At 37.1% G+C, this 13,206-nt stretch overlaps 1 protein-coding gene across 5 annotated transcripts in view; it reads left to right on the forward strand.

Annotated features, from left to right (window-relative positions):
• DMXL2 (Dmx like 2) overlaps positions 1 to 11,938 on the forward strand; it is a 158,107-nt gene extending 146,169 nt beyond the window's left edge. For 3 of the 5 annotated variants that reach the window (XM_057543197.1, XM_028167484.2, XM_057543200.1), the window contains 11 exons: positions 1,789 to 1,851; positions 3,291 to 3,377; positions 3,462 to 3,583; positions 4,724 to 4,862; positions 5,525 to 5,585; positions 5,719 to 5,846; positions 6,399 to 6,476; positions 7,281 to 7,372; positions 8,078 to 8,130; positions 9,493 to 9,710; positions 10,451 to 11,938. In XM_057543197.1, coding sequence (XP_057399180.1) covers positions 1,789 to 1,851; positions 3,291 to 3,377; positions 3,462 to 3,583; positions 4,724 to 4,862; positions 5,525 to 5,585; positions 5,719 to 5,846; positions 6,399 to 6,476; positions 7,281 to 7,372; positions 8,078 to 8,130; positions 9,493 to 9,710; positions 10,451 to 10,660 — 1,251 coding nt within the window. In that variant the 3' untranslated portion in view covers positions 10,661 to 11,938. The remainder of the gene's footprint in view (positions 1 to 1,788; positions 1,852 to 3,290; positions 3,378 to 3,461; positions 3,584 to 4,723; positions 4,863 to 5,524; positions 5,586 to 5,718; positions 5,847 to 6,398; positions 6,477 to 7,280; positions 7,373 to 8,077; positions 8,131 to 9,492; positions 9,711 to 10,450) is intronic. The other 2 variants (XM_057543198.1, XM_057543199.1) reach the window with 1 other exon arrangement.
• The last annotated feature ends 1,268 nt before the right edge of the window (positions 11,939 to 13,206 follow it).

A 13,206-nucleotide genomic window follows, 5' to 3' on the forward strand; every position in this document is an offset into this window, starting at 1 on the left:
CCAAGTTTCTCCCCGATTCTGCCCCTTACCTCCCCTTCTTTATGCCCCTCCATTTCTCTTGGGATCAGCAGCCCAAGCTGTGTGTTCTTTTCTATTTTTCTACCAGAAGAGGCTCTCCATGTACAGGGAGGTGGGACAGAGATAAATTGAACATTTCTTAAAATGCTGTGTAAGCATTGGTTGGCTCCAGGAAGGGAAGTACATGGCTGGGAGTCTGGACGGAAGAATTTTTATTATGTACCCTTTTGTACCTTTGAATTTTAAATTATTGAATGAAATTAATATCTTGTTGCATGCAGTCCAATAGAACTTTCTGTTGATAATGGAAATTTATGTCTGTTCTGTACAGTATAGTAGTCACCAGCCACATGTGGTTATTGAGCACTTGAAGTGGGCTAGTGTGACTGAGGAACTGAATTTTTTATTTTGTTTAATTTAAATTTAAAGCCATATGTGTTTAGTGGCTACTGTATTGAATAGCACATATCTGCTGAAAAATGGTTTTCATTTACGGAAAAAAATTATGAAAACAATGTGAAAGCTCTTGAGGCAAAGTAAAATTGGTCACTTAGTTCAGAAATATGCAGAACTTATTAAAACTACCCATTTAATAAGAGTGTTTTATCTTTTTAGATTGTTAAATAGGATATTGGTGGTCAATAATAGGATATTGGTGGTCAATAAATTTGGTAACTTCAGTGAATTGATTAATTAGCAAAACTGGCAAAATAATCCTAAGAATGCTAAAATTGGCTAATTTTTAAAAATTACTTAATAAAAATAAAATTCTGAGAAATGCTGAAATTTTAGGTATATTCAGAAGAAGGTATTTTTACTCACTGAGTATGTTAGAGAAGACTATTCCACAAAACAACTTTTTGTGAAATGGATAAATGTGGCAAACTTAGCCACTTGATTAAAGGCAAATAGGTTCTTCTGCAGTTTGGCTTTTGCTGAGTTGGCCCTTGTGCACACGTGTACCATTCCTTCAGTGTCAGCTGCAGCAGCCCTTGAGCAGTTGCACAAGGCATGGAGAATTGGGTCCTGTTGGCTGAAAGAGAAGCAGGCACTTCAGGGCAGTATTGGTAGGAATGTATTGCTCTGATCAAACCTTCAGAGGTTTCCACAGCACAGCAGAAATATTGCTTCTGATTATAGCCATTCCTAATGGCCCTGTCATCAACCAGAAGCAAGTTATTTGTGTGATTTCTTTCCCCTGCCTCATCTCATCAAACATTTACTTATAAGGAGAAAATCATAAGATTATGTATAGTGTAATGGTTGATGTGAATTTTAATCCTTGACTGTCTCTTCATGGATATATTCCTTATGAGTAAGAGTGAAATAATTATCAGTACTTTTAATCTGTGTTTAGAAAAAAATAGTTTTTATTTATTTGAAATAAACCCCTATAGGTTAGGAATCTATGTAGTAGAGGATGCATCTACTTGTACAAGTAGGTTTTATTTTTAGAGATTACAGTTTAAGTTAGAACTTCCAAGTTACATAACTGACATACAAATAATGAATTTTTATTTTGAAATTGCTTTTATATATGTAATACATTAATTTTGCCTGTTTTGCTTTGTGTTGTTTTTTTTCTGATGACATCACATTTTACTCAGTTTAATTTTTTTCTTGATGTGCTTTTAAATTCATTTTAAAGCTTGCAAATTCATTTTTACCATCAAGTGATGGAGCAACCGTTGCAGTTTGAAAACTTTCATTTTTTTAATAATTCCGTTTCGTGCATGTGTTTTGTGTTTGTGACGGTGTGGTGGTGTTTAGTCTATAGAAGAACATGTGGAGCAGGTCAAACAAAACTGCATAGCAGAAGATTGCCACATCAAGGTAGTATTCCACGCTCTCAAATTTAGCTCATTCTTTAAAATTCAAGGAGCTAACCCCTCATCTCTGATACTAATCATGACCTGCCCAGCTGGCTAACTAGTCAGAGTGCTCACTGCTCCCACACACCTCACTGGCACAGGGTAGGAGAAGCTCCGCTGTGTCCAGCTTGATCTTTCTTGCCATTGGTTCTTCCCTTTCTTACTTCCTTTTCCATCTTCAGTTCTGTCCCTTTTCCCCATCTGTTCTTAAACATGATTGTTTTTTCTTGCCTCTTTCTTGATTCTGCCTCTTCTTTTCTCCCCATCACCTTCAACTCTAAGCATTACACCTTCCTCTCATCAATCTCCTTCATTACTTTCTTTTTTTTTTAATTAAAAAAAAATTTATTTATTTATGGCTGCATTGGGTCTTCGTTGCTGCGCACGGGCTTTCTCTAGTCGCAGTGTGCAGGCTTCTCATTGTGGTGGCTTCCCTTGTTGCGGAGAACGGGCTCTAAGCACGCGGGCTTGGTAGTTGTGGCTTGCGGGCTCTAGAGCACAGGCTTAGTAGTTGTGGCACACGGGCTTAGTTGCTCCACGGCATGTGGGATCTTCCCAGACCGGGGCTTGAACCTGTGTCCCCTGCATTGGCAGGTGGATTCTTTTTTTTTTTTAATAACAATAATAGTTAGCTTTTTTTAAAAAAATTTTATTGCATTTTTTTTAATATTTATTTTTGGCTGTGTTGGGTCTTCGTTTCTGTGCGAGGGCTTTCTCTAGTTGCGGCAAGCGGGGGCCACTCTTCATTGCGGTGCTCGGGCCTCTCACTATCGCGGCCTCTCTTGTTGCAGAGCACAGGCTCCAGACGCGCAGGCTCAGTAGTTGTGGCGCAGGGGCCTAGTTGCTCCACGGCATGTGGGATCCTCCCAGAGCAGGGCTTGAACCCATGTCCCCTGGCAGGTGGATTCTTAACCACTGTGCTGCCAGGGAAGCCCTCCTTCATTACTTTCTAACTGTTCTTCTACCCAACTTCTTATTCCTATCTCATCACCCTTATTTAAAAATATTTCACTTCTTATGTGACTCCTTTGTCTTTCTGATTGTGTCTTTTTCTCTCACATTCTTACTGCTGTATCTTTGTGCACTTTTGGAAGAGATAAGAGACACATTAGTGTTATAAATACTAATGAAAATTATGTTATCTCTATCTTTTGTGACAGTTACTCGTATCCTGTAATCACAATGGAAATTTTTGTAATTGGGGTGATTACAGGGCATCAGAGAATCTAAGCTAATTCCACAGCTAATTTTCAACACACTAAAATTACTGGTACCTTTTTTCTTGCTGCTGCTGCTACTGCTACATTTTCTTCTTGTCCTCCTTTTAAGTTTTGTGGGATGTGCATATATCTGTATGGAGCTGTGCTGCAACAACTAAAACTGCTGACAAATGTCTTGTAGGTTGAAGCAGATCTGGGCTATCCAGGAGGAAAGGCAAAAATCATTCATAAGGAGTCAGATATGATCATGGCATTTTCTGTTAATAAGGTAAAATCTTTAGTCATTATAAAGAATGTAGTACTTTGTTTTAGTGAAATTGCTTAAATTATTGACTTTGCGTTTGCTTTACAGGCAAACTGTAATGAAATTGTTTTGGCTTCAACGCATGATGTACAAGAACTTGATATTACTTCTCTACTGGCCTGTCAGTCATACATATGGATTGGAGAAGAATATGACAGAGAATCCAAAAGGTTTGCTTGCCTTATGTAATCAATTTTAAATGTAGTCTTCTTCAAAAAGAACCTATTAAGTGGTTATGCACTTGATTTCAGTTGTCTTGAAAACTTTGTATTTCTTTGGTAAGGAGACAAACATAATTGGTTTAGCTGCCAATAAAGGGCTCTGCTTACATCAGTGTACAAATTACTCCTACTTCTTCCATTAGACCCTGAATTATTCATAATGTTTGAGTCAGAATAATCCCCAACACCAGAGCCTAACACTAACAACTGCCACTTTGACATTTAACCCCAAAGAAATGTCAGAAATTACACAATATTCAATAGATTCAGCTGATCTGGATAATTACCATAAAAAGCAGAATACACCAATATATTAGACTGATTGATGAGTCACATTTACTGAGTAGTTTTCAGTGTTTCTTCTTGATTATCTCTCTATAAGCATACCTTCTTTTCAGATAAAAATGTAGCCAACTTTACTTTTCAGTAAAACTGTGGACACTGTACCAAGGGTGCAGTAACGCTTTCCTATTTTGGGGTTTTTCCTCCATGTTTTCCCTCCCTCTTGCCTTTCTCCAGACTCTCGGAAATTGTATGTACTGGGAGTGGTGCCATGATAGCCTCTTTCATTTCTGTTTCTATCTCGTTAGTATATAATACAACTAGGTTTCAGTCATACTTCAGAGTAGATGTAACCATGTAATATGATATGGCCCATCATAAAAATTACTTTAACATTTAATGTGATAATTAGTACCTAAGTTTAAGAAAACTTTTAACTCAAATTTCTTTAAAATGTTTGAATTTTATAAATGGGATCTCTGTACTTGAAGAAAACATACAGTCTTTTTCTCTACAGGATAAAAAGAAAATCTGTGTTAAATACTTCAAAACAAACATTTGTTCTAATTTGTGCAGCAATAAAATTCCCCCAGACATTAGACTAAACTTATATTTTGCCTAAGGGGAAAAAGTTAACCAGTACTAAAATTGGTGATGATTAGGACTTGTACCTATGTTTTTATTATGGATATTGATACTTTTTTTTTTTAAATAAAGACTGTCCTTCAGATAGATAAAAAGCTCTGTAACTGGGATTTGTGTTGAGAAAATGGAACTGTCACAGTAACACATGAATGTTTTCCACAGTTCAGATGATATTGATTATCGTGGTTCCACTACAACTCTTTATCAACCCAGTGCAACATCCCATTCAGCAAGTCAGGTGCATCCATCTTCATCTCTGCCGTGGCTGGGCAGTGGGCAGACTAGCATTGGAGCTAGTGTGGTATGTTATTTACTATTAGGTATGGTTTCTGGATATGGACTCGCTCAAAAATAGGTTGAAATCACTTTGACATAGGAATGATGCTGAAGGTCAGAGGCAGTGACCAGTTAGTACACCATAATAATGATAGCTAGCATGCTGTGAATTTCTTTATGTCAGGTGCATGCTTTTTCTTATAACAACCCTAAGTGGTTTTCATTTTATAGATGAGCAAACAGAGGCACAAAGTGGTAAAGCAGAGATAGAGAGGAATTTGTGTCTACTATAAGTGTTTGAAAAATGCATCAATAACATTGTTGTTAGTCACTGTAGTTAAAGGGGTCCCATTCTCATGTTCTGCTCTGAAGAATCTGGAGATACTCCTGACTGCCCTCAGGGAGGGGCACTTGGAGGAGAGTTCCCTTTATCACTAGATGAAGCAGCTTGGTATCCTCACAGTCCACGCAGACCAGGGCACGCCAGTAAGTGACTATGCTTTCCCAGCCTGTTCAGACAAGTGTCGTATATTTAGTGGGTCAGAAAATCCACAACAGGGTTTATTTATTTTAGTAATAATCCAGTGTAAGAGAATAACTGTAATCAGAATTAGAGTTGGCCTGAATCATAGCCTTCCTTATTTCTTCTGTGTTGCAAAAGAAATTCATTTTTATCTTCTTTTAAAGCTTATGAAAAGGAATCTACATAATGTTAAGAGAACGACCTCACACCCAGTCCATCAATACTGTAAGTATTTTATTTATGATCAAAGGACTGCAAGTGATCTCTGTCATTTTGAAGTTGGCTTATAGAATGGGAAATGTTGGAACTCTTTCTTCAGCTTTGTTTCTTATTTTTTGCTTTTGCTTTTGCATCTCAGATCTTACAGGTGCTCAGGATGGCAGTGTACGAATGTTTGAATGGACAAGACCTCAGCAGCTTGTCTGTTTCCGCCAAGCTGGCAATGCAAGAGTTACCAGATTATATTTCAATTCACAAGGCAACAAGGTTAGTTCCTGGGGGTTACTGCTAAACTTGTCTGAAAAGAATTGCAGATATTTATGAGTAAATAGCTAGTAAAACTACACTTAAAAACAAATTCAGTCACTCTGGATTTAAGTTGAGCAGGCAGTTTGATGGTGTGTTTATATAGCCCCTTGGCTCTCAATAAAAGCATAAATCCACAGAATTTTGTGTGGACTAATTAATCATCTACTTACAGATACTAAATATTCTGTGAGGGTAAAGAATTCTGTTTCTGTTGAGTGTGTTGCTGGTGCCTGTGTGCAGAGTCAGGCACCTAAGAGAAACCTTCCAGTTTCTTACTAAGTTCTGCTACAGAAGTTTGGAGGAAAACAGTGAAATAGGCATGGAAAAGCATTTAAAAGGTGGCAGGATATTTACAGTACTTGGGCTTTCTTGAGAACTACAGCAGCAGGAGCATAGGTATAGGCAGAATGTTGGTTAAGTGGGAACTGAGTGACTCTCCGTTTCATAAATGATTTTACCTTCGATATGGCTACTCAGAAGCTGTGTTTAATATTTACACCATTCTTACAGTGTGGTGTCGCAGACGGAGAGGGTTTTCTGAGTATCTGGCAAGTAAACCAAACTGCATCAAATCCCAAACCTTACATGGTAAGTATCACTCAGCATTCGCAGAGCGCATACGGAGGCCACTTTGTTTGTGAAGTGTTTGTTTCAGACAGCGAATCCCATTGGTGGATCTGTTGGGAAAGGGACCACTCTGTCCAGCAGCCACGGCCCAGCACTATCATTGCCCTCGTTTTAGACTGAAATGACTAAAACGCAAAAAACTTGCTTTACACAGCTTGAAGGGTGACCATTATATTTGAAATTTTTAGGGGCCTTCTCTGTGTGTGGTCTTATTCAGGATACATTTTTATTAACTTTTATCTGTTTTGAAATCTCTGACTTCTTAGTGATAGAGTTTTATAGTGATTCGTTTTAGGTACTGTATTAAGAACCAGATAGGTTCCATGTATGCCAGTTTGCTCCAGAATGTTTCTTATTAGATTATAAAATAACCACTCCCAATAGGCCACTTCATCCATTAATCCAAATCATGTTAGAACATGTGGTGATGCAGACAAGCATGTCTGCACTTGGAGGGTCGGGGCACGGCGAGGCTGGAAGGTTAAGTTCATGTACTTGGTGTTTTATTCCTTTGTTACGTAATCTAAAAAACATAACCTTTAATTCCATGTTTCTGCCAGCTCTTCCAGTTTTAAAAAAATTATTGGGTATTAACCAAGTAACATGCAGATGACAGCTAATCCTCTTATCACTTATTTTTATTCTAGATTTTAAAAAGTGTTCTTAGCTCATGCATGTAGTATATGATTAGCAGAGCTGTGTGTGTGTACTGTACCACATTTTGCTGGATTTTGAGATAACATCAGCTGCACTTTGTTCCCATAGAGTTGGCAGTGCCACAGTAAAGCCACAAGTGACTTTGCATTTGTTACCTCTTCAAGTCTAGTTGCCACATCTGGACAGTCCAATGACAATAGGTAGGTTGACAGAGATGCAAAAAAGAAATAAGCATATTTTAGGCAGAAAGGTATTCTTGCTAGAAAGTATGGATTTCTATTTAGTCAGGTTTTTCCACCTCAGGAATACAAAAACTTTGTTACATAATTCTTCAAGTAGTTTTCCTTACCAAAAAGAGAAAGACCAAAATTACTCCTAATGTAATCTACTAAGAAGTATGTGGAATTTTTATGTTAAAGCTATTTTTTTAATTGCTGTTAATACTGTCAAGTTTTTGAGGCTCTGTAGCCATCATTCTCAACATTTTCTTTGCCTCAGATTGTTTTCATTGGCAACATGTGCCCATGAATAACACCTCTCATTTCCCTGCAGTGTTTACCCCCAAGGATATAGAAGCATCTCTTCTACTCAGGAAATCATGTCTCATTTTCCGTGGAGTGATAATAGAAAAGAGATAGGGCCGGGGGATGAGATGGAGCAGAGTTAGGTGGGACCATGTGAGACAGACCCTGTAGTTTGAAAAGGATAAACTCTTGGAAGAGACATATCCCCAGTCCCAAACTCTACCCTCATCCTAGTTGAGAATCACTGCTTTATAAATGTGAGTGAACAAAACAACATAAGATTCAATAAGTAAAAATATTTGATGTAAAGATGCAGTTTATCCCAGTGATGACTTAGAACAATTTGTTTATGATGTATTTTTGTTATTGTTTCTTTATTAGAAATGTATGCCTCTGGGACACATTGATATCACCCGGAAACAGCCTCATTCATGGTAAGTGAGCTAAGTCTTTGATTTTCAGTACACTGTGAAAGAATGCTTTCCTGGTTTTATTTTAACCAGTAAATCCAGTGCGTGTTTTTTCACGGGTTAAAAATGGGGAAATGTATAGAGTGAATAAAATTCTAAAAGTTAACTAGAATTTCTGGCTGCCTTGCTGAGGTAAATATGTATGGTCACAGAAACCCAGCTAGCCTAGAATAATCTTTGTGTTGTATTCCATTCAGAAAATATGGTATGGAGAGCGGCACTACTAACAAGGCTGCTGAAGAAATCAGTTGCAAAGTATTCCTTGAGCTCAACAGAAATGAGGTCATATTTCAAAGAATTAAATCTGACTGTAAAGTAAAAGTCAGCCTTATGATTAGAAATCTGAATAATGCCGTTTAAACATTATTCCTTTTAAGACAGTGTTTTCCAGATCGCTGTCCTAAAGATCACTCTTTCACATAATACCACCAAGAGTGCTCAAAGCTCTAGTAAGTTTGGGTTAAAGATAGCTAGGCGGACTTTGTTAAAAAAAAAAAAAGATTTGAGTCTTTTACTATGCTGACGTGTATTTTGAAAGATGTAGTTATTTCCCAGTTTTGATTGCAATAGTCTTTGTTTTTGGCGAATAATTATTAATATCTCTTAAAGATTTGCCACATATTAGTTTAAGGTGTTAATCACATTACAATGCACAGAGTCCTGGGAAGGTTGTTAATCATATTAGAATGCAGAGAGTCCTGGGAAGGTTAACTCCTTAACTTGGGGCTGGTAATTTTCACACTAGTGTAGTTTCAATTACTTAGCTGAGAAGGACTTAAAAAAAAAAAAAATTTTATTGAAGTATAGTTGATTTACAATGTTGTTAATTTCTGCTTCATAGCAAAGTGATTCAGTTATACATATATTCTTTTTCATATTCTTTTCCATTATGGTTTATCTCAGGATATTAAATATAGTTCCCTGTGCTATAGAGAAGAACTTTTGATGAGGTTTTATGTATAGGCAGGAACTGGGAAAGGGTAAATACTTGTTATTGGTGGGTATTAATGAAGACATTGAGTATCATTGAGAAGCTTGTTCTCCTCTGCACTTTTGCTTCTACATTCTTATGAGACAGTGTAACTTAGTTTGGGCATAAAGTTTAAACTTCCTGTGTATATGGGTGTGTGTTTTCATACTGAGATTATGGATAAGATGTTTTTTCTGTCATTGCTTGCCATCTTTTTTAATACTTTGATCATGATTATAGAAATTAGAAGGGAAAATGTGACAGTAATTTCTATATTACTTAAATGTGCATTTAAATATTACCAGAAGCGCTAAGGTGGACATCATTTGGGAAAGGCTCTTGATGTTTTTCTCCAGGTTTCACATGCCATGATCACGGTGCCACAGTGCTTCAGTACGCGCCAAAACAGCAACTCCTAATATCTGGAGGCAGGAAAGGCTGCGTCTGCATTTTTGACATCAGGCAGAGACAGCTAATTCACACATTCCAGGCACATGACTCTGCAATTAAGGCTCTGGCTCTCGATCCCTGTGAGGAATATTTTACTACAGGTTCAGCAGAAGGTAACATAAAGGTGAGTCAGTACAAGAGGTTGGAATGTGCTAAATATTGTCTTTACCTGCTGTCAAGATTGATTGGGGAGGGGGAACCAAACCAAAAAACTCACCGCCCTCTTCGTGCAAATATTGCTTCCTCCCTTACTTCTGTGTGGTTCTTTCTAAATTGTTAGGATCTAGAAATCCAGATAATCAATCTCAGTATACTCTCAGGTCATTAAAAAGCTTTAAAGAACTCTGTTTGAGTAAGTGTATGAGTTTAATTAATGCATCGATTTTTTGATGACATGAGTTTGGTTTCTCACATCATCCCCCTCCCCTCTTCCCACCTCTGCCTCCAGTACCTGACTCTGTTTTGTACAGTTGAGGTCTTCAGAGAAGCAAGGTGGTACTGTTCTTTTATATTGTCCCAGGGCCTAACTTAGCGTTAGGAATGTATTTAACTGAATTAACTGAAATATTTAATTGAATTAGAGATGGGATTATATATGGTTAATATGAAACAAGAGGATGTGAAGAGAGGAATTTGAAAGAAGGTACAGGGAAGTGTAAGGATGGTAAATGAGCCCTGTGAATGGTATTATTTCCAGTTAGGTAAACTGTTAGGAAAGAGATAGTGGACAGGAAAGTTGGGCTTTAATGAGATCAGTTGGGCTGGGAGAACAGAGGTGTAGGCCATGTTTTTAAAATTTTTTCGTCTCTGTCTCTCTTTTTTAAATGACTTACACTTTTTGTTTTCACTTTTTCTTTAAACTAGGTTTGGAGGTTGACAGGCCATGGCCTACTTCATTCATTTAAAAATGAACATGCTAAACAGTCCATATTCAGAAACCTTGGGGCTGGAGTCATGCAGATCGACATCACCCAGGGCAACCGGATCTTCTCCTGTGGGGCAGACGGGACGCTGAAAACGAGGGTTTTGCCCAGTGCTTTTAACATCCCTCATAGCATTCTTGACATTCTATAGACTTAAAGATTGGGGCTTTATTTTTATAAACATTTCAATTAAAAAACACACTGCAGAAATTATTAGGCATTTCTGCTTTCCAAGCAGTTGTTAACCCATTGAAAACAATACAGAGAATCTCTGTGTAGAATTTGAATCTGATCCAAGCTTGAGTTTTAGGCTGAGTTTTGCGTATATGGGCTGGTAGAATGACTGTGCATGTGTACCTTTTATCATGCTGACATACTTAAAACAAAACCTAGTATTGTATGAAGGGTAGCTATTCTTTACAGCATTTAGCAAACCTGATTCAGAAAACATTTGAGGTTAGAAGTTAGCATATAAGTAAGTTAGTTATAATAATGAGAAGGACCTTTACACCAAATCAAGGAAGAAAATGTTGCTGTTTCAGGTTTTTCTTCCTATTCTTACCACTGATTGAAGCATGCCTGCAGTCTCCTTTGTTGAATGAAGAATAGTCATAAGGAGTTAGAAGCTCCAGGACACCAGACACACACTGTAAGCTGCGTGTAAGCACACTTTGCAGCAGCGCACAGTGACTAGTTCTCTGCTGTGAGAGGTCGTTCCCATTCTTTCCTGCTGAATATTTTTCCTGTTAGTGTTTATACTGATCTAGTACTGTAATTTGCAAATGAGTGCAAATTTAAATGCAATGTTTTCCTCACAATTTGCACATTCACATTTTTTGGACTGCTAGTTTTTCTATTTAAATATTTGCCTTCATGTTAGGAATGTAATACGTGGACATGACATATTGGTAGTTAACCAAAACATACCAAGTTAGTACTTCTTTTTTAGTCCAGTTTAGTACTTTTTCTTTTCACGTATTCAAGGTTAAAACACCCACAACATTTTAAGGCTATGTTGAAACTAAACTATACCAATAGAGCATTTCATATCATAATTAAAATGAATGTTAGGCTTTTCGTGGCCAGTTAATAGTTGATGAGATTGGTGATATTATTTATTACCACAGCCTATTGTATAAACTATGCAGAGTTAAATATTATTTGCTTGAAAAATATTAGCCAGTGTTGTCATATTTTGATGTACTTCTTGGTTATGACCAAAAATATGTTCTTGAAATACTGAAACCAATGTCTGTGTTTAAATGTTTACCAGCATATTGTCTCATCACGTTAATGAGAATGTTTAATGCCTGTGCAGTATATAGTAAAATATAATGGCATAAGAGCACCTTTCTCTGAAGGCAATGTGATGTTTGGGCTGTGAAATACATATGTAAAAGAAAAATAAATGTTATTTGTTAGAGTTTTACCTCAGTTTGGTCTGGCATTCTTTGATAATATTTTTAACAGTTGAGATCATTTTAACTTTGATAAAATGCTTAACTGTGAGAGAATTCTTAAGGTATTAGGCAGTTCATTCATTTACTCAAATATTTATGAGTGCCTTCTATATCAGAAGCCCTTCTAGGAAACGGGATACAGCGGTGACCAGACAGACAGAAGGCACGCAATGTTGGGATTTAGCTGGATAAGAACTAACTCCTCTGTACCTTGTTTATTGAACTGAGAGTGGATTTTGGCACCCACACTGGTGAAGGAGCTGAGCTGGGGATGGTGCTTATGTGGAATGGTGAAGAAAAGAGGAGGAGGGAGGATGCCTGAATACATAGGAACACAAGTTAGACAAAAATTGTAAACATATACAGACACTTACCACAGTTCTGTATACAGTAATCTGTATATGTTGCATTCTCTCCATCATTGTATGTGTTATACTGAAACAGTACCAGCTGATTTAGAATCTGCAAGATAATAGAATTTTTTTAAAAACTGTAGTTGGTTTACAATATTGTGTTACTTTCAGGTGTACAGAAAAGTGCTTCAGTTACATTTTTTTTTCTGATTCTTTTCCATTATAGGTTATTACAAGATACTAAATATAGTTCCCTGTCATATACAATAAATCCTGTTGTTTATCTGTTTTATATATAGTGGTGGGTATCTGTTAATCCCATACTCCTGATTTATCCCCCATGCCACCTTTCCCCTTTGGTAACCGTAAGCTTGTTTCTATGTCTGTGGGTCTGTTTCTGTTTTGTAAATAAGTTTATTTGTATTATTTTTTTTAGATTCCACATATAAATGATATCATATATTTGTCTTTCTCTGTCTGGCTTACTTAGTATGATAATCTTGAGGTCTCTCCACGTTGCTGCAAATGGCAGTATTTCGTTCTTTTTAATGGCTGAGTAGTATTCCATTGTGTATATATACCACACCTTCTTTATCCATTCATCTGTTGATGGACACGTAGGGTTGCTTCCATGTCTTGGCTGTTGAAAACAGTGCTACTTTGAACACTGGGGTGCATGTATCTTTTCAAATTAGAGTTTTCATTTTTCTGGATATGTGCCCAGGAGTGGGATTGCAAGATCATGATAAATATCTATTTTTAGTTTTTTGAAGAACCTCCATGCTGTTCTCCATAGTGGCTGCACCAATTTACATTCCCACCAACAGTGTAGGAAGGTTCCCTTTTCTCCACATCCTCTCCAGCATTTGTTATTCATAGATTTT

Source organism: Balaenoptera acutorostrata, chromosome 3 (genome assembly GCF_949987535.1).
Source record: "Balaenoptera acutorostrata chromosome 3, mBalAcu1.1, whole genome shotgun sequence".
Lineage (NCBI taxonomy): Eukaryota > Metazoa > Chordata > Mammalia > Artiodactyla > Balaenopteridae > Balaenoptera > Balaenoptera acutorostrata.